This window comes from Cydia splendana, chromosome 19 (assembly GCF_910591565.1).
Source record: "Cydia splendana chromosome 19, ilCydSple1.2, whole genome shotgun sequence".
Classification (NCBI taxonomy): Eukaryota; Metazoa; Arthropoda; class Insecta; order Lepidoptera; family Tortricidae; genus Cydia; species Cydia splendana.
The window spans coordinates 7,309,770-7,331,708 of NC_085978.1; the positions used below are offsets into that span (position 1 = coordinate 7,309,770).

Genomic DNA, 21,939 nt, shown 5'->3' on the forward strand with positions numbered 1-21,939 from the left:
TACATATATATGTATACCAAGTTTCAACTTAATTGGTCCAGTATTTCCGAGAAAATAGGCTGTGACAGACGGACAGACAGACGCACGAGTGATCCTATAAGGGTTCCGTTTTTTCCTTTTGAGGTACGGAACCCTAATAAGAAGTCCACTTTGGACGATACAAAACGTAATGGAAGATCAAAATCTAACCAGAATATAACAACGTCGTTTGATTAAAAAAAAGTCGTTTCTACATTCTCTTATAAAATAAAAGTGCCACTTTAGACAAAACAAACTTTCACCAGATACCATAATTTAATGTAAGTACTATAAAACCATAAAATTAATATAAACACAAAAAATAAATAAATGTCGCAATAATTAAGCATGTGGATTCTTGCTAACAATTGAAAAAAACCTACTTTTCTTAAATAATAACAATCACTTAAACCAAAATTTCCGTAATATTTTACTAAATTACAAACCGCGAGAGGGCTTGGACTATAGTCCCCACGCTAGCCCAAAGCGGATTGGGGACTTCACATACACCTTAGAATTTCTTCGCAGGTGTATGCAGGTTTCCTCACGATGTTTTCCTTCACCGAAAAGCTAGTAAAATAGTAGTAAAATTTAAATAAGTTTAATAAATAACAGTAAAACCAGGCTTTGGTTGTTATTAGAGGTTATAAAAATTAAATAAGTAGTCAATTGTCTCACATATTTCAATAAACATGAAATTATTTTTCCTGTAATCTTCCTGTAATTATCAAAATTTTTACCCCCTTATTCATAAAACTTTACGGGCCTGATTTAATAAAATTATGTTTTATCCCTTTCTTACAAATACATAAGTCAAAATGACAGACAGAAAGACAAACGATCATTAGCTAATCGAGGTTTGTAGCGCGTTTATGAATGAGGGGGTAAGTGTCCCTTATTTTCTTTTGAGTAGTATACAGGGCGTCCCAAGACTTTGCCACATGGAGGGGAAGTACTTTAAATACTGTAGGATAGGATAGGAAATTTTACTGAAAGTAGACTTCATTTTTATTTTTAAGAGAATACGAACTGCATTCAAAGAATATTAAATAATCTCCTTTCTGAACTGGGAATCGAACCCGCTAAATATGGTAAAATATGGCTACTTTATTTTTGTATGGCAACTCTTAAACTATGCGAGATGGGTGGGGGGTGCCCGACCAAATGTCACAGCGGGCTCAGAGACGAGGCGATTGGCATTTATATTTTTCAAAATGGCTGACTTTTTTTTTCCATTACCATATTTAGCGGGTTCGATTCCCGGTTCAGACAGGCGATTATTGAAAATCCTATGAATGCAGTTCGTTTTGTTTTAAAAATAAAAATGAAGCCTTCATTCAGTAAAATGTCATATTTACAGTATTTAAATTTTAAAGTACCTACTTCCCCTCCATGTGGCAATGTCGTGGGACGTCCTGTATAATGGGCACCTATTTTTAATTTTGTAGTGTAATAAAAATCTGTTGTAGTACAATATCAAATAGGTATTGAGTACTACAGTCACTGTGAACAGCATAACTTTCTCTCTACAGGGAATACACGAGCGCGTTTAAAAGCAGACAATAAAATTTGACTTTATGTTCGTGCACGCCAGCTTAATCTCTGAACACCATCTTCTTCTGTATTACAGTTAACGCGAACACATATTTAATTCCTCGGATGCACTTGAACAGGGTAGCCATTGACGGAGACAACCGATATTGCCATCACGAGCCGCATGTCCTCGTACGACTCTGGAGAAGTCAGCCGGAATTTTTGAAGTACCTTGATGCATATAGTCTTCACAAGTTTGATAGCGAAGTACCTCCCTGTAATCAAAATGTGAACATTAGGTATGTCATGGCTGCGAGAAAAATGGACTAAAGATCCACCAATATTTAGTTTTGAAATCCTATATGTTTACTAATTTAAGTAGATTTCCTTACTGTATATTATTATCTGACGTTCTATATGAAGAAGTAAAATTTAAAATTCCAACTAAATTCCGTTAAAAAATCACTTGCATTCATCATTCATCATTATTTATTCATGAACAATATTAATTGTGTATGAAATATAAAAATACACAAAAAATATTCAAATTACTTAACAACATAAATTACATGTTAAAAATAAACAGAATTAATATTTACAAGAGCATTAATATATTACAAAATGTAACAATAATAAATTCTACGTAATAAATAAAAAAATACTAAAATACAATAAATATTAAAAAAAAACCCAATTTATACCGGTACCTACGTCAAAAATTCTTCTACCGTATAACACTTCTCTACCAAAAAAGCATTCAATTTATTTTTAAACAAGATTGTATTGAAAATTATTGTCTTAAGCTCAGCAGGTAACTTATTAAATAACAAGACAGATTGGTAACTAGCACAGTGCTTGGCCACTTTGAGTTTTGTGATGCCTTGTAGTGGCAAGTCTTTCCGCCTTGTCGCATGGGGTTTAACTCTTTGTTCCTGCGTTTCAATATCGTCCATGTGCTTGATCAAGTCTGTAAGCACCACTAAAATATACAGACAGGAGACAGGCAGAATTTTAAACTTGATGAAGTATGGTCTGCAAGATGTTTGTTGAGGAATTTTAGCCATAATTCTAATTGCTCTTTTTTGCGCAACAAATGCAGCCTGGACATTATAATACTTATAACTATTACCCCAGAATTGTATACTATAGCGTATCATGGATTCCACTAAGGCGTAGTAGACCATTCTTAGTTGTGCCAGCTCTAACTCGTCCCGAAGACTCCTAAGAGCAAAGCACGCGGAACTTACAGAGCCTACGACTGCAGTTACTACTGTCAATATAAACTCCAAGAAATTTAGCTGACTCCACTTGCTCAACGGTGTCGCCTCTAATTTTAAGCTGGAGAGAGTCTTTCGTTCTAACTGTTGATTTAAAAAAAAGAACGTTTGTTTTACTACAGTTCAACTCAAGGCCATTTATTTCAAACCATTCAACAAATGTTTCTAGTGCATAATTAACTCTTTCATTTAGCTGTGAAACGTTATCCCCGAAAATAACCGCGTTTGTGTCGTCAGCAAAAAGGACTAATTTAGTGTTTTGTACTTTATTACTGTTTCCAATTTAATAAATACGAACGAAACAGGGCAGTGCTTTTCCTATGATACCGTAGTGCTCTAGTTTTCCCAGCAATATGTCGTGGTTAACCATATCAAATGCAGAACTCAGGTCGAGAAAAACTCCTGCTACTTTTTTCTTATTGATCATTGATCACTTTTTTACCACTGCTTGTTAATCTCTATTAAAATTCATCAAGCAAGTTGTTCAAATTCATCTTAAAAGATTCGAATGAAGTTAATTATAAAACCAATGCGTAAATTAAACTTCTTAATAGAGCACCAATCATAATAGGTACTTAAAATACACGCAGTGCAGGTAAGAGCGTGTAACAGAAAATAGTAGATTGTTAACCAAGGGATGAAAGCACGATGAAATGATACCTTTCACCCGAGTTAAACACTCTACTTTTCATTTCGAATAGGTACGAGGAAAGTAAAATGCATGTGTTTTTTTTAAAACATGACTAAGTATAAATTTTTATAGTACCTATTTTTTGAGGGTACTTTCAATTAACAATTTAGGCAAAAGTATAGTTATTTATGGAATGGGGAGTCAAATATCAGAATGGAAATTGTATAACAAATCTATTTATACCCAAATTTCAATTGCTTATCGTAAAAAAAATCGTACTTGGAACCTAAAATGCTCTAGTGCAGAAACGTATCATTTTCTGCACACCTTTTAGAACAACAATGCCCTCTTTCAGAGCATGAGAAATGAAAAAATCTTACCTATGCAATCCATTGGTCCAAGGCTGAAAGGCATATAGCAATTCGGATGGCGTAGCCTGGAGTTTTCAGGTCTAAATCTTTCCGGTTCGAAGGCGTTCGGGTTAGTCCAATGCCGCTTATCACGATGCAGGTGGTATATTGGCACCACGAGCGAGCTCCCAGCGGGCAGTGTCGCTTTGCCTGCAACACAAAGAATTTCTAATATTATTCTCTCAGATTCATGGGCACAATAAAATTAATCCTAAAGCTTCGCTAGCATTCTACTGAGGCAAATAAAGGGTAACAGAACACCAATAGAACGACGTTTGTGTTTACGTATTTCCCTTTAATAAAATCAGTCAAGTTTTTCCCTCGTGGGTTATTTTGAACTGGTTTGATTAATTTAATATATTTTCACGCATGTTCGTCACCTAAGTAAATGTTATAAATTATAAAAACCCCTCTGGGTTTTTAAACATAGATATAAGAGATTCAGGTCAGAGATACCCAAAGCCTCTTGTTGTACAAAAGAATTCCGTACATACTTATTTCAATGTCTTCAGCTATGGTTCTTTGGAGCATCACTCCGATAGGGAAGAGCCGAATGACTTCCTTGAACACCATGTCTAGAAACGGCATCAATTTCAGGTCGTTCTCGGTGACATCTCCGACATTATCTTCGAAAACCTCCTTTATTTCGGCGTAGACTTTTTCCTGATTATAAAAAAACAATGTTTTATTAACAGGTAAGTACATTCGCATACCATTTTTTTGTACGTTATAATTTATCTAAAACGTGGACTGAACATAAACATCAGACCATTAACTACGAGTATCCGTCTGAAATGTGCTTCTTACATTTTGGTAATAGTTAATTTTATGTGAAGTAAGATAATATTTGATTTCCGTTTGTCTCCAAATATAAGTAGTATGTGTCATTTGCTAGCGAATGCGTAAATACGTTACAGAATTGGTGAAACAGCGGAAAGCTGTTGTATCACCTAAACTGAATGATTCTTTATTTTGAAGATTATTATTTATTATTTAATGTATTTTAGTCTGTACGTAGGTAGCTATTGTAGCTAATAGCTTTGGGCCTTAGTTACCACTACTTGCCTGATAATAAATGATATTCCATTTTGAATTTTGATTCGACTATCAGTGCGTCTCGCTCATTCTAATGACATCACTATGCTTGAGATGCACTAGTCGTTAGCGTCAACCACAAGCGTACACGGTTGTGGGAAACTCATAATACTTACTCACTTACTCCGTTGGCTCAGCGACACAAAATGAGACTTGGCCTCCGACACAAGACAGCACCACTTTTCTCGGTCCTGTGCAACCTCTCGCCAATTGTAACTCATAATGGTAAGGGATTACCTATATAATGTAAGCGTTGCCTACCTGGCATTCGGGATGAAATGCCATCATTAGCAAAGCGTATGATGTTATCTTAGCAGTCGCCTCTTGACTCTGTGAACATGTTGAGAAGCTGAGTAAAATATTATATTTTGTAACTAAGCTAATATACACACACAGATACACGCTTATCATAAATATGTCAGTAAACTTTATTTTTGTTATATGTTTAAGTTATGTGTTGCCAGGTCATCCCACAAAGATGACATCATCGTCGTGGCACTTCTTTGTGAAATCATAATGCGAAGTCTGTTTAGTATCTATGTGCTGACAAGTAATAAATATGTGTATATACGTACTGCTGAAAAAAGGGTGAACCATTGCTTCACCAGTTCTTCGTGGCTCGGTGGTTGATTAGACAATAAGAGCCTGTCGATGACGCTGAGCTCTGTGTTATGTGTGCTGTCACCCTCTGCGTTCAGGATTTCCTTGACCATACTTTCGTCCATCGATTCCAGAATTTTCAGTCTATGCTTTACATTTGTGTTTGCAATTTCAGTGATATTTTTAATCAACGCTTTTTGTTTTTGGTAATATTTGGTCATCCAGTAAAATGGATCAACTTGAAGGTACCATTTAGTCATTCTCATGAAAACTATTAAGTAAATACTAAAAAAAAAATTGCTAAATTACACGCAAGTGTAACAAATAAGTATTAAAAAAGTTCTCAAATGCGAGTTGGGCCAGACAAAATAATGGCTTTCTTACTTTCATACGTACACGAAAAATTATTTTGTTTTTATATGGATAGGAGTAGCTTTCATATTCTCAACAATAGAAATACCCACTGTAGGCCAATCATATTCGATCATTTTGAAAAATTGATTCCCAACAAGCTGAAAATCGTTTTATTACGTTCATTTGGTCCTTCAATTGTTTTAATAGTGGAGAGAAATCACGACTACTACTCCAATCGTCAACTTTGTGGTAATTGATATCCATGGGAAATTGCAATACAAAAGATTCCTTACTCGTGAGCATCTTGTAGAAAGGCATTGATATTTGGTAGGTCTATGGTCTGTTCCCTTGTCAATCCCATTAATGTCCCTGAAAAAGTAAAATCTTTTCAGGTAGGTAAGTCATAAATAGCGTTCTAAAAGTCATTACTAAAAGATGTACCGATTCAGATTTAATATATTGTTACTGATTGAACTGGTTTTGATACGAGCTTGACCATCGACTTGAACTCTAAAGTCTTAATGATTGGCGCGCATATAACGCACAAATTTCACGTCATTTCGCATTCACCACAACCAGCGTGTGATTTTCAAGGTCGTATCAAAATGAGATAAAAACTGTAACAATTTATTAAATCTGCATTGGGATCTTGGTACCTTTTTGAAAATTAGTTTGCGCCTAAGAAATGTTTTCTTACAAAACTACAATTGTCTATAACATAGTTATAATTAAATACCTATAAAAAAAATATCATCCTATTATTATAATATTTGTACTCCATTTTGGATTTCACGGGCCTATAAATCCCGGTCTTTTGATAGGCTTACGTGGGGATATAGATCCAACACGTAGAGGCCCCTTGGAGAGCTTTAATGTCATGTAGAACGCCTGCTGAAACCCGTTCACAGGTGCAACAATAGACACCCATGAACTAGTCTCAGCAGGCATTGGGACTATTGTAGAAAAAGTGAACAGTATACCGGTCTATTATTTAGATTGAAGTTTGGGTGGACAATGAGACTGGGCTATTGTAGAGAGGTCGGACACCTGCCATAATGTTTTACACGTTATCGAGGCAGGCGGTGACTTGCCGCTGACTAGATGGGCCCCTGAAACTGCCGTCGCGAAGACGACCAGGAGCAACATCGGTGTGAACGGCTCAGGGGTGTCGAGAGGTGTGCGCCGCTTTCTACCCGGTGGCTGTTACCAGCCACTGTGCCAACTCGCGTCTTATGCATCTTTCACTTCCACCCTTGGAGCATAATAGCTCTAGCGACTCCTCTCTGGACGGCCAATGAAGGCAAGCCAGAGCTGAGAGTCCTGCGGGTCCCCTTGGGGTCCACTCCGACCGACGAAGACACGCCGGAGACGGAGACCCTGACCGACTCTCGGGAGCACTCGGGTCCGTGGGGTCGTTACTCCCCAACAGCTCGCCACAAGCTGCCCTGCGGGCTAATAATAATGAATGAATGAATGAATAATATTTATTTCAGGACTAGTCCCATATTATGTTAGTAACAAGTTTATACTACTTAAATTTAGTGTTAGTGCAAAACAACATAAATAAAATTTAACAAATAAAACTTATAACCTACCTACGTGGAGCGCGATACATGGAGCTGTGTCCATCTCCGCATCAGCGCGGAATCCCAGCGGTCCGCGAACGCGCTCAGGAGCCCGTTGGTGCTGCAGCGAACTCGGGCTAGCAGGGAGGCGCACCGCTTGCGCATTATGGCAGCAAAATCGTCGGTCCGCGCCTCCGCAAACATGCCCGACGCACTACAGTGCCGCGGCAACCCCAACAGAACCCTAAACGCGTTGTTATATTGGACTCGCAAGTCGCTATATGCCCGCTGCGTAAAGTTGACCCACAGACCGCATGTATAAAAAGATTGGCAATATGCCTTGAACAATGTAATTTTCACAGGCTGTGAGCATCTTGCGAACCTGCGAGCCAACATATTACAACGGACAGACAGCGACCTGCGCTCCCTCTCCACGTCACAATTATCTTTTAAGTCCTCCGTGACCCAGTGACCCAAATACTTCACCTTTTGCACCCTGTTCAGAGGTGTGCCACCGAGCGAGATACCAGGAGCGTCCGTATAGGTCTTTGACCCTGCCTTAAAAATAATCGTCTCGCTCTTTTTGGCATTATATTTGAGTCCATGGGTCACAGCGTACGACTCACACATTGCGACCAGTTTTCGTAACGCGCCAATCGATGGACTCAGCAGCACCATATCGTCTGCGTAACTAATGTTATTCACACAGATATCGCCAACGTGACATCCGATATTAGTGCTGCTGAGCTCAACGATTAGCCGGTTCATATAAAGATTGAAGAGCCGGGGCGAGCTTAGCCCCCCCTGCCTCACCCCGCACTCCAACCCATATTCATCTGAATATGACCCACCCCATCTTACTCTGTTCTTTTGATTGCCGTACCAGTAGCGAAGCATCAAGACGACCTCTGGCGGTAGTGTGGTTTCATGCTGCAACTTGTTCCACAGCGCATTATAGTCTACTAGATCAAATGCCTTTGACAAGTCCAAAAAACAGGCAAAAACAGGTGTATTTTTATCAGTGTAGTACTGAACAGTTTGCTTGAGACACAATATTGCACTCTCCGTGGACAACCCCGGCCTAAAACCAAATTGTGAGTCGTGCAAGTTTAGGTGCTTAGCGAGTTGTTTATCAAGCAAACTGTCCAGAACCTTGGCCAGAATAGTAGCTAGCGAAATCGGCCTGTAATTGGACATGTCAGAGGCATCTCCAGTCCTATACTTCACTATTGGTACGACTACCGTGTACATTAGTTCATTGGGAAGGTAAGAGTGGGCAATGCACAAATTAAAAAACAAAGCAAGTACTCTGGGTAGGTGGGGACCTGCATACTTTAGATGTTCGACGCTGAGGCCGTCGAACCCCGGAGATTTTCCTCTAACCATATTATTTATCACCGTGGCAACTTCCTTTGTTGAAAATTTTACAGCGAGATTCGTGGTGTCGACGGCCTCAGAATCACCCACCGCCGACCGCTCAGAGAGCGGCGTATGCACCCTAAAACTTTCTTTAAAAGCATTAGCTATATCCGCAGGATCATGCAGACCAGAAACGCTCGCAGGAAGGCTCGACTTAGGATTTAGGCTTTTTGTTCGCTTCCAAAATTCACCAAAACGTTTTTTAGAGTGACTCCTAGCTATCATATCCATTTTTATTTGTTGCTGATTATTCTGACAATATTTCAGTTTCAACTTAAACAATCGCCTTGATTCTCGCATGCTATTGTACACATCGCCATGCAAAGGTTTACCACACGTTAACCACATCTGGTAACGCAATCTCGCCTCCCTGTGCGCGTCGCTGACATGCAGGTTCCAACCTGGCATTGAGCGTTTTTTAAGCCGATTTGTACCTTTATGAGAAAACTCGGCGCCCTGTTTAAGAGTACTTACTATATTATGATGCAGTGTATCCAATAACGATACGTGACCAGCATTCGTACACGAATTATTTGAGCATTGGTATAACTCTTCTGGCATAACCACAAGTCTTAACCTATTATTACAAAAATCATTATATTTCTCAATCTGCTCACTGTCCCTCTCCCCCCATATAACTTTATTACAGGGGTAGTTGGGCAGATCTCTAACATGTCTAATTATATCTATGTCACATTCTATTAACATAGGATAGTGATCTGATGTGTACACGTCATATAAAACGGAAACCTTTACTACAAAACGGCGCGCCGAGTTGGTCACCACACAGTGGTCCAACCATCTCAAGGCCTCGTTAGCACTGCTAAGAAAAGTGTGCGTACTGCGCGGCAAGAATTCAAGGTCAATGCACGACCACGATTGTTCGTTACAAAAAGTCATTAGTTCATTACAAAATCTCTCACCTGGGTGCGCATTAAAGTCTCCCAGCATGATCACGGCCTCGACGTCATGCGTTTCAATTATTGCTACCATCTCACTTAAGCACTGTGTATATTCTACGAGATTATCAGCGGAATCAGTTGGCATATACACCGACAACACCAGTATAGTGCGACTTGTAAACTCAATTTTTATTGCTACTAACCGATCACTACTACACGATACCACTGACACATTCGGGAACGCCGCCTTTCTCCACAGCAACGCCACTCCGCCGTACGGTCGTCCTCTGATAACGCCCACCGACGTATCGATAGCAGACTTACCGGTATAGGCAAACTCGCTGTCTATAGTACCAAGATGAGGCACATCATGAGGCCAGAGCCATGTTTCTTGCAGAGCGACTACATCCGCAATGCGACACAGTCGTTTGACACTTTCACTCGATGTTATAACATTCTTACAGTTAAAAGAAGCGAATACCACCTTATTCGTTGTATTTTCCATTCGTAACTACTTTACTCCCTTCCTGTCGCCCTTGCTTAAACTGCACGAAACGCCTAAACGATATTGAATCCGGCCATAAGTTATCGTCCAAAAATAATGCCAACTTGTTGAAAGGCACACTCAACTTAAAAGCGTTATGACGTTTCTCCCATTTCATCATAATTTTCTCCAGCTGAACATGAACTTGAGTTTTGGAAAATATGTACTCAACGATATCCTTTTCCTCAACCTCCTTGTGTACATTCGAAATTAAAAGTGGTACACTTGTCACTGCAGCTCGAAATTTTGACTGACTAATATTTTGTGCCGTGCCTAATTTACCAATAAAACGATTTTTTAACCGATTTCTTTGTACTACTATCCAATCGTTTTCCGGTTTATTTGTTTTCCAAACACCTTCTTTTTTAGCCATCTCCACATATGATTTATTCGTATGTGAATCTGAAATGAGCATGTCTTTGTTTACATTCCGATCCTCCGATAACTTGGTACGCGGGCGTTTTTTCTGTCGCCGTCTCTTGGTACGGGGACGGGTCGTTGTATTCGAAGTCAGCTGTTCGTTATCACTAGTAGCGGCCGCCATCTCGCTTTCGTCCCCACTCCCCCCCGCCTCACTAGCCATCGCCGTTTCAATATGTTGCGTCGAATCATGCGCTGGCGGCGACCCACGACTACCCTCATTATTTTTACAAACGTCTGCCTGTACTTGTGACCGTTGTAAACATGACTCATCAGCTGTTGTTATTGTCCGAGTGTTATGGTCTGTTAGAGTTACTAAGCCCATAGGACCACTATCATTGTTAAAACTATTGTGCGATAAAACTGACAGATGAGCCCCTCTTTTGGCATTTACATTACAGTCTAATTTTTTAACAGTTGACGATGACTTTAGGATTTCCAGGTCAGTTTTAATCTTTTTAATATCCTCAGTCGTCGCGTAGTCCTCTCTTATTTGGTCTATTTCGCGTTTCATTATTAACATGTCTTTCAGAAACTTAGTAGCATCCAGACTATTGAACGTAACCGGAGGTAGTTTGTGCAGATCTTTTGCCACAAATATAGGAAATAACTCTGGATCCACCCGTCTGAAGAAATCAATTATGTCATCTATATCCCTGTGACATTGGCCGTCTCCTTTTCTGTTGATCTTGCGAATTGTTTTTACCGGTACAGATTCGAACAACAGGTTTTTTGCAGTCTTGATATCCGCCGCTGAGAAAGCTGTTATACAAATCCGCGCCAGGCTCTCGTCATCCATCACATCATATTTGTTTTGCGTAAAAGCAAGCACTTCACTTATCACAATGTTACAATTTTTACATTTTACTACGTTCGACGTCATTTTTTTAACCCGTTCTCTCGATACTGCGTGCGCATACGATGCCGCGCGGCAGACGACTGAAAAGTATAAGACGACTGAATAATATAATATTATTGTAATAATCGAATGTAAATTATCGTGAGGCATAATAATTAATAACTTTAAGTTAATTTTACGGGTCACTCACGTATTTTTTGTCACTCGCGCGGGTGACTAAAAATACTACAACAAAAAAAAACAACGGGTTGCACTCCGGGAGTGCCGACAGAAGTAAAAACTCAATGACTAGTCCAAAATGTCTGCAGCACTATGTATAATTGACCCATCCTCCTTTCTATTGAAAAACTTTAGTACCGAAATTGCTGGCCAGTGAGCTTAAATTTGTAGCGTTAATTGTTTAAAATTCGAATAGAAATTTTAAAGTTACCTTGCAGACCTCGCATCTAAATATATTTGGTCATAATATTTTGAGTTTTATTCACCAGTACTAGAGTTCACTTTTATTAGCGATTTCATCAAGATGTAGCTTTATTGAATTATATTGGAGTGATATAAAGTTAGAATGTAACTGTGAGATCCTCGTATATCAGCTCGTACAAGATTAGAACATTGAGCTTTATTGCTTAATATAAAAGTCCAGTTTTAAGTAATTGACCTGATTATGATACGTTATGACTAAAGTTCTTTGGTGAATAACATTGTCCGTCACACATAACATAAAGTCACGCAAGCGCCCTGCGCCGCCTACATGAAACAGCAGGCTCAGGCATACATTTTCGCCGTGCGGTAGAAAGAGAGGAGAGACGCCTTACGCGTTACGCGTTACGCTGTCTCGAGTTTATAATTTTTTCCCCACCTCAAAAAGTGATCAGCGCCGCTAAAGAAGTTTTCACTTCAATAAAAAACAAAGAAACAAATAATTATGTATGTATGCGGTGAACACTCTAGGCTTAGGTGCTTATTTCTCTGTATAACAAAAGAAATAGACATATATTGATTTTTTGTTATTTAGACGGAACCCCTCATATAAAGAACGAGAAAAGGCCTTTCCTTACATAATATATGTAGGTCTGTATAATGTTAGTGATACTAATGTTCAGACCACACTTACGGCAAACAGTGTAAGTAGTGCCCAAGACTACGTCATCGTAGATGTTAAACGTTTTTCCTCCCGATTTAGTCACAAGCCGTTTTACAGTTTCATTTGCTTCGTGGTTGATGACTTCGTCGTAGGCTTCTAACGCTTTTTTACCATAGTTCGGTAGTACCGTCTTTCTGCAGATTCGCCAACTAGGACCTAGAATTGTTGGATTTTATAGTACTTACATTTGTGCAACGTGGGGGTAAGTGAAATTTAACCCCGATATAATAATTTAAAACCCGAGTTTGCAATATTCTTACCCCCGGAGTTACACACATTGTTTTCATCACACTTGCGAATAAAAAATAATAATTTTAAGAGTAATAATTCTTAAATACGGTGACATTTCAAACATTCGTCCGCCATGTTGTAATTTTTTGACAGGGTCGGCACGAGCAAATTTCACCTGACTCACAATTGCTTTACGCATAGTGTCGTATGTCTTCTACTTTTTGTACTCGGTCACAGAATAAATAACAGTAGGTATAACTACATTTCAAATACCAAGGCCCGGTTGCACTTGAGACGGTCATTGGACGTTAACAATAGGATTAGTGATAACAAAAGATACCTGGCTAGACCCTTTTGCGGCGTGGTATTTTACACGCAACCTAATGATCTTGATAGTTTAACCTAGTAATCTTTATGAATGTAAACAATATTTCATGTTAGTTGTCACCTGACTACGTTAGTGATTATACACGTATACTGTCAATAACAATGTTTCGACCATGGGTAACATCCACAATTGACCCGTCTAGTAGTGAAGTTAGTTCGCAGCAACGTAAGAAAAGATTTTTAAGCAAGGACGCCCAAGATGTGGTGATAAGTGTTTATAAAACTTTGTTAAATCGAATGGGCGAAAAAGGTGTAATTAAAGAAACATCGATATTCACCAATGTTCCGGAAAGGACAGTTAAAACGATTGTCTCATCACTCTCATCAGGACCAAGATATCTTCCTCGAACACAAGTAAAAGCTTCTTTTACAAAAATTGATAATTTTACAGAAGAATTTGTGAAAAGAACTGTGTACGACTTTTATCGAAATTAAAATAGTCGTAACTTAAGTTATCTGAATGTCTGTATCTTGTTAATTATTAGACGTTACATGTAATATTGTTCAATTAATATAAAGATACCATACTATTATATATAAACAATAATGTAAAAAACTAATCGTACGTATTTTTATTTTCAAGTACCAAAATTTCTTAGTCACGCTTTAGTTGCATGCAGATTGCACCGACGCATGCCAATTTGAAGTGCTCCAAATTAGATAACAAAAGGCAAACATTATGAGCCTCATTGTTAAGTTTCAAGTGCAATCGGGCCTTGGTATTTGAAATGTAGTATACTACTCTGTTCAATTACGCCTAGGTAAGTGTTAGGATTAGGAAAAAGTAGAAGACATATTACGACACTATTCGTAAAGCAATTGTGAGTCAGGTGAAATTTTCTCGTGATCTTCCTGCAGGCGCACAAGTGATTGTGTATTTTCATCACCTGGCACTACTTTTCCCCCAAATAAAACGCCTGGCATTGTTATATTTGAATTAAATACATAATTAGCTATTATATCACACCAAACACAGAGCTATAAATTGCACACCTTCAATTGATTTTACAGCCACTTTGTTGCCCATCCACTCCCACACCCACCGCTAGACAGCTGCCAGGCGCCCGGATTAATTAATAATGATAGTATGGCATACTAACTAGAGGGATTTCGTTGCTCTATAAATTGCATACCTATTGCCGTGGCTAGCTCTTAGACCAATACGCATCACGACTTTGTGTACCTATTTGACGTGTCGTAGGGCGGGCGTATATGAAACGCCTTCTTGTACATCCAGGTGATCCAGGTATACACCAAAGCTTTGTTATCGATCGAACACTTGTAATATAAGAGGAAAAACTGCACGTGAGCCTTCGAAAATTTGAATAAACGGTAAAATATACAAGATAACCTCAAATATATTAAGTGATTATCTTTGTATCAAATCAGCCTTTTTTCCACCAACTGTAGCATTTCTCCTTCGAAGCTCGGTTTGTAGTTTCCGTACAGAAAAACGAAAATAAAATAAAAGTGAAAACATAAAAAATAAATAAATACATAAAAAAAAACAAAAAAAAAATGAAGATGATGATGATGTTTGTATAAATGAATACATTTTTCTTGATAAATCGCAAGTAAGTATTAGTAAAAAATTTGCAACCATACGCTTGTCACAAATCGTAAACAATGACGGATTACAGAGGCGACATCTGTCCTAACCTTTCAGTGTGCCACCTCATTAAGCCACGATTGAAAATTGTGTAATACCCAGTTCATTTTTTATTTTGTACTTAAATATTCAATAGGAGATCTTTTGAATCATTACAATAAGTTTCGTCAACAAACTTATTTGTAAATAAATAAGTTCTGAGGTACCTGAGCCACTGAGGAGGCCGGAACCGCAGTAATCTTTTATGTACTTGTACTGGGGCCCTTTAATGCTGGTCTTCTGACTTTTGAGAAGCGTCTGAGAAACGAAAGATTTAAATATAAGTAATTTCTGTCAGCTATCTTTGCGGTTTCATTGAGATGGCCCGTTTTCTGCTGTTGCAACGCTACTGCAATCGCAATCCGAAATGTACCCTTATGGAATATGACAAAACCAAAGAAAGGTAAAATAATGTTACAGCCTTAGTGTTTTGCAGGTAAATTGCTTTCTTTATTATAATTACCTTAATGTCATCGGGGTCGTTCACAAAAATATTAAGGTCAGGTCCAATCCATACCCTGAAGACGTCACCATACTCTTGCAGGTACCTTCCAATAGTATTTGTTAACTCTGTAACAATAAAACATTTTATTGTATGTACTTTGAAGATGCTGGTACAAAACCAACCTGGATCACCGGAGGTCTTTGTCATTTTTAAGCAGGCCACTGACGAGCCTTCCAATTGGATGCCGTTACAATGGATTCATCCAAATGGACGGCATCCTAATATTAAACATTGTACGTTTTTGACATTCTATTGAAACAAATATTCCTCTAGGACAATTTTTATTGAAGTCTGTCAAATATACATTTGAAAATACAGCAGTCATATAGAAAAGTAATGTACCGATTTTGGATTGCAGCGACGCTAGATGGACTGTTGGAAGGCTCGTCAGTGGCCACCTTTAGGGTTCTGTACCAAAAAATCAAAAAGGTATCCTAATCTGTCTGTCAGTCGGTCAAATCTCGAGAACCAGTTATGCTATCGATTCGAAATTTAGAACAGTTACAATATAAACAAGGTTAGTCCAGACGCATTGAAAGTATTTTATGTTTTTTTTTATGATTTTTTTAGACACTGGAATAATATAATTTCATATATATCTTAATTAGTTTTGATTACCTACCAACACACATTTCCAAACTTAATTCGCAATTTAACAGAATTTGTTTATTATTATAGAAATTATGTGATATTAAGCTAAATAATTACTTTCAAATATAAAAAGTTGCTGAAACTGGTTCATATATTAATGAATTATCCCTGCAAAATCGACATATATGGGTCATACTGACAGTTTCTATAATGAGCCATAATAGAGATCACGCAGTGCACAGTAAAAGACAAAGTTTATTGTTTGTAGATATAACTGTCTGTTTTTTGAGGTACCATGTATTTGGGAGTGATGTTGATTTTTAGAAGTGGTATTTTTGGGAGCACTGGTGGCCTAGCGGTAAGAGCGTGTGACTTTCAATTCGGAGTTGCAGGGTCAAACCCCGGCTCGTACCAATGAGTTTTTCGAAACTTATGTACGAAATATCATTTGATATTTACTAGTCGCTTTTTGGTGAAGGAAAACATCGTGACGAAACCGGACTAATTCCAACAAGGCCTAGTTGCCAAGCGGACCCAAGGCTCCCATGAGCCGTGGTAAAATGCCGGGATAACTTGAGGAAGAAAGAGGAGGAAGCAGCATTTTCATAATTTAAACCCGAGAAAGGTTTCGTGTTAGAACGTGTAAGTGTAAGAATGTGTAGAAACCAGTTGTGTGCTCAATGATAAAAAATTCCAAGAAAATCGCATATCAGCAGATTCAAAGAACCTTAGGTTTCCAACTGGGTAAACAAAAACGTTTCAGTAAATACTACGTATTTTCCCGATGTTTTAAGGTTGGACAGGAAATAATCTTACCTTCAGGAGGGCCCACTATTTGTAATGCGTTACCCAAGATCGGTATCGTAGGAGGACCAGGGAGCTGATCGGAAATATGCAGCAATTTCTTGTTCTTAATCCGCCATCTCATCCAGTAAAGTGACACAGCAGATAGCACGAGGGCGATGAACCAGATCATCATTCTGTAAACTAAAAAATATTGACAAAAACGACAAACAAAAGATGTCTCACGATAGACCGGGCCGCGCCCAGGCCGGGGCGTCCGACATGTCATTTTCTATGATGGCTGATCGGTGATCACGTGGTTCTTTCCATAGAAAACGAAGCGCCGGAAGCTACGGCCCGGCCTAGCGTGAGTCATCCTTAAATGAGTCATTGACAGGTGATATTTAACCGGCACGTGAGTGAGAATCCGCCAGATGCTTGAAGCATATTTATTGGAATATAAAAGGTTAGGTAACTGTTATGTTTAAATGGTGCCAACAAATCGTGTTAATTACGAGGGTCAAAATAAATATTTAAACAAACTTATGTGTAAATTTTTAATATAAAAACCAGACTTCACAAAAAAGTTTGAATAGGACATTGGAATTCTCTTAAATGCATTAAAATACCCTCACAGGGTTGTGTTGAGACATGTAATGATTTAAGTACACATAAAACGTTTTGTACACACTATTAAATGAAATGAAATTATTTACGACCATAGTGCGTCACGTAACAATTACAATGAGCCCCTATGTAAAATACTATATCGTGGAAGAGTTCACCATTCTAGTCTTCATCAGCCTGTCACCAAATACCACTGAATATGCAAATGCTTGGTATTTGGAAGAAAATAAAAAAAAAAGCCCGCTTTACGTAAACCTACTTATAAAATTTAAGAAGTTCCTTCAATTCGTCGCTGAATCATATACATCAATCTAACCTTGCAAAAAAATCTCCTAAAAACGCAAAGTCCTTAGAGGAAGGTAAAATTATATTTTTTGCAAGCAAAAAAAGTTGTGCTCCATGCGTAGTTGGCGAAAAACTGCAAATCATTTCGGTTTTTTTTTTTCAGTTTTTGCACTTTTACCCAATTTTATCTTTTCTGCCATCTGCCTTTTCTGTAAAATGTTCAATATTTAAAAAAGATACAGAGGTATATTAGTAAATCACACTTTCTGTTTTTACAAGCTTTTATTTACTTTCACCTGACCGTTGTCTGTCTGTCTGTAATCAAATCTTGCAAGTTAAATTTGATCCACTTCCCGGTGTCCGATTGAGCTGAAATTTTGCATGCGTGGATAAATTGGATGACAATGCAATATTATGGTACCATCGAGCTGATCTGATGATGGAGACAGTAGGTGGCCAAAGGAACTCTGTTATGAAACAACGCAACGTAATTGTGTTTGGGGTTTTTATAATTGTCTCGATGAGTATTAGTTGTCTGTCGTAAAAAGTACCTACAGTCAGCGATAAAAGCTTGTACCAGAAATGAAATTTTTGCCAAAAACTTTTTTAAGATTGAAATTCTCTTGAAATTAGTGGAACTTTGATTAAAAAATTACAATTATCTTCTAATTTTTTTAACCGACTTCCAAATCTCAAAAGGAGGTTATCAATTCGGTTGTATTTTTTTATGTTTGTTACTCCATATCTGCGTCATTACTGCACGGATTTTGAAAATTATTATTTTGATTGTATGTATATGCATACAGATTGGTTTCGTTTTTGTGAAAACCCAGTTCTGATGATGGAATCCATCAGGAATTGAGGGAACTCCTCAAATCTTAAAGGCATATATATATATATATAATGATTTTTGTGTTTTTATCAACAAATCAAGCATATACATTCAAAAAAGTGACATTTGATCAAGTAGAACTGCTGATGGTGATCAGTACGGAACTCTTCAACGACGCATAGTTCACGTTTGGCGATTTGTCCTTTTCTTAATGTTTGTTAAGCAAGTTAAGTTTTTAAGCAACATCTTTGTCAAGCTCGAGTTCTGATGATGGGAAATATGAGGAATCGAGGAAACTCCTCAAATCTTAAAGGCATGCGTATAGAAATTTTTGTATTTTCATCAGAAAATCAAGTATTTTCATTAAAAACTGTCGCATTTGATGAAGTGGAACTGCTGATGATGATCAGAACAGAACTCTTCAACGACGCATAGTTCACGTTTGGCGATTTGTCCTCTTCGTCATGTTTGTTAAGCAAATCTTGCATGCGTATAGAGATTTTTGTATTATCATCAGAATATCAAGCATTTACATTAAAAACTGTCGCATCTGATGAAGTGGAACTGCTGATGATGATCAGAACAGAACTCTTCAACGACGCATAGTACCTGCCTACACGTTTGGCGATTTCGATTTTGTGGTTTATATTAGGTTAGGTTAGAAATGAGACCCTTACAGAAACATCGCCAGGAAAAGGTGACGAAACAGATTATCTGGTGATCAGTTAAATACCAGCCCAGTTTCCCCCTTCCTGGGAAAAAGCCTTGATAACACCAATTTATAAAAGTGGTGATGCGAACCTAGTCACTAATTACAGGCCCATTAGTAAATTAAACATATTTGCTAAAATCTTTGAGAAGATCGTTTACAACAAGATTACTTCTGCTTTCTCTCAGCACATTGCCCCTAGCCAACACGGTTTTTGTCAAGGTCATAGCGTGGATACAAATCTCCTGACCTTTACCGATTTTATTATCAATAGGATATCTTCTGGCTGTCAGGTGGACGTCGTGTATACTGATTTTTCGAAATGTTTTTGACAAAATTAACCATAATAACTTAATCAAGAAACTCTTTGAACTCGGTATACACGGCGATCTCCTTAGATGGATTAAGTCTTACCTGTCTAATCGCAGTCAGGCGGTTGCCTTGAAGGGTTATACTTCTTGCTTTCTTCCTATACCTTCCAGAGTACCCCAAGGATCGCATCTTGGTCCCTTACTATTTATCATATATGTCAATGATATGGCAACCTGTTTTCGAAACTCGGAGCACCTCGTCTATGCAGATGACACAAAAATCTACAAAGCTGTATCATCGGAAGCAGATTGCCGTGCATTACAGCATGATTTGGATAACTTTTCCCGCTATTGTTCAGATAATCATCTTTTCTTGAATAATGAAAAATGTTTCATAATCAGCTTTAATCGTAAAAATGATCCGTTACTTTTCAATTACACCTTAGCTGGGAAAAATATAGCCCGGGTATCTTCCATTAGGGACTTAGGTGTTACTTTGGACTCACAATTAAATTTTAGTTTACATATTGATAATATATGTAAGCGAGCTTATAAGAAGTTAGGGATGATTCTCAGGATCGGACAGCCCTTCAGGCGCCCTAATACTTATAAACTATTATTCTATTCCTTTGTTAGGAGTATACTTGAATTTGGTTGTGTTGTGGACACCTCAGTATCAAGTTCATATTGATCGCCTGGAAAGGATCCAAAATATTTTTGTAAAATCTCTCTGTTACAGAACGGGCAATTATTTCGAACGTACTTCGTTAGCAGCGAAGCTTTTTTGTGTTCCTTCCCTTTATAACCGAAGACACTATTTAGGTGTAATGTTTTTATTTAAAATTCTTAATGGAATAATAAAATGTCCGAATCTCTTAGAATTAGTCACTTTCAGACCTTTCAGTTGTCCGCACCTCCCCCTACGTTCCAGATCTCTATTTCATATCAGCTTTGCTCGTAAGAATTACTCTCGGCACACTTTTTTCAGACGAGTCCCTAGTTATGTTAATAAGCACTTACATGATATTGATCCTTTTCACTCTTCCTTGTCTAGTCTCAAAATTGAACTTAAACGTAAATTGTTTTAGTTTTAAGTCTTAAACGTCGTTTTAAATAACAAAATGTATAAATGTAACTTTCCGATTGTCCTACCTACCAAATAGTAAAATAAATTGACGACTACTTATCCGATTACTAAAATAGATATTGATGTTAAACCTATTTACCAATTTTCAAGGGTCAAACAGATCACTGTGTTATGTCTTTCCTGTAGACATACACAAGAGTTAAGGGCTATAAAGGTTAATTTTCTTATTTAACCCTTATCCACGTGAAAAGGTCCTCCTTTTATTTAGAGAACTATGATAAAATCATTGCTTACATGCCCACAAGCTGTTAACTATTGCCCACAGGAGAGAAAAATGTACTGTTCGCGATAACACAGTAGTTTTCTCTCCTGTGGGCAATAGTTAACAGCTTGTGGGCATGTAAGTAATGATTTTATCATAGTTCTTTAAATAAAAGGAGGACCTTTTCACGTGGATAAGGGTTAAATGAGAAAATTAACCTTTATAGCCCTTAACTCTTGTGTATGTCTACAGGAAAGACATAACACAGTGATCTGTTTGACCCTCAACTTACCTACCCTCTATATAATTTCACACAATACTGTTTTTCTTTGGAAGACTGGTAAATATAATTTAAGTAGGTATGGCTCATAATTTCAAATTTCTTTTTCTTTCTGTGGTTATTATGTATGTTAACATTATGTACCTACCCATTAATGAACCTCCAGGTCTGTTTCTTAAGTATGTTAAGTACACTACATTGTATTAAAAATCCATTTGCATTATGTGACTGTTTGTGTTCTAAATTAAAAAAAAAAAAATAATAATAATAAGCCCGCAGGGCAGCTTGTGGCGAGCTGTTGGGGAGTAACGATCCCACGGACCCGAGTGCTCCCGAGAGTCGTCGGTCAGGGTCTCCGTCTCCGGCGTGTCTTCATCGGTCGGAGTGGACCCCAACGGGACCCGCAGGACTCTCAGCTCTGGCTTGCCTTCATTGGCCGTCCAGAGAGGAGTCGCTAGAGCTATATGCTCCAGGGGTGGAAGTGTTAAAGGGCATAACGCCGCGAGTAACTTCGGAGAAAGCGCAGCACCACTTCTCGACACCCCTGAGCCGCTCACGCCGGTGTTGCGCCTGGCCGTCTTTACGATGGCGCATCAGGTGCCCATCTAACGAGTGGCGAGTCATCGCCTG

At 38.1% G+C, this 21,939-nt stretch overlaps 1 protein-coding gene across 1 annotated transcript; it reads right to left on the bottom strand.

The window, feature by feature from the left end:
• Window positions 1–1,582: 1,582 nt before the first annotated feature.
• LOC134800362 (cytochrome P450 4C1-like) lies at window positions 1,583–17,103 on the bottom strand. The gene is made up of 10 exons (XM_063772862.1): window positions 16,950–17,103; window positions 15,501–15,607; window positions 15,205–15,295; window positions 12,742–12,927; window positions 6,212–6,287; window positions 5,540–5,864; window positions 5,226–5,294; window positions 4,364–4,532; window positions 3,840–4,019; window positions 1,583–1,826 (listed from the first exon to the last, which is right to left on the bottom strand). The coding sequence occupies exons 1-10, from the start codon at window positions 17,059–17,061 to the stop codon at window positions 1,666–1,668; spliced, it is 1,476 nt and encodes a 491-aa protein (XP_063628932.1). The 5' UTR covers window positions 17,062–17,103; the 3' UTR covers window positions 1,583–1,665.
• Window positions 17,104–21,939: the final 4,836 nt, after the last annotated feature.

Excerpts from the sequence above, each read along its gene's own strand:
- LOC134800362 (XM_063772862.1), bottom strand. The coding sequence starts at position 17,061 with ATGAGATGGCGGATTAAGAACAAGAAATTGCTGCATATTTCCGATCAG. Across the intron at positions 5,865-6,211 it reads TTTCTACAAGATGCTCACGA|CAATTTTTTTTTTAGTATTT; the intron begins GTAAGGAATCTT and ends CGTGTAATTTAG. Across the intron at positions 4,533-5,225 it reads CATTTCATCCCGAATGCCAG|GAAAAAGTCTACGCCGAAAT; the intron begins GTAGGCAACGCT and ends TTTTATAATCAG.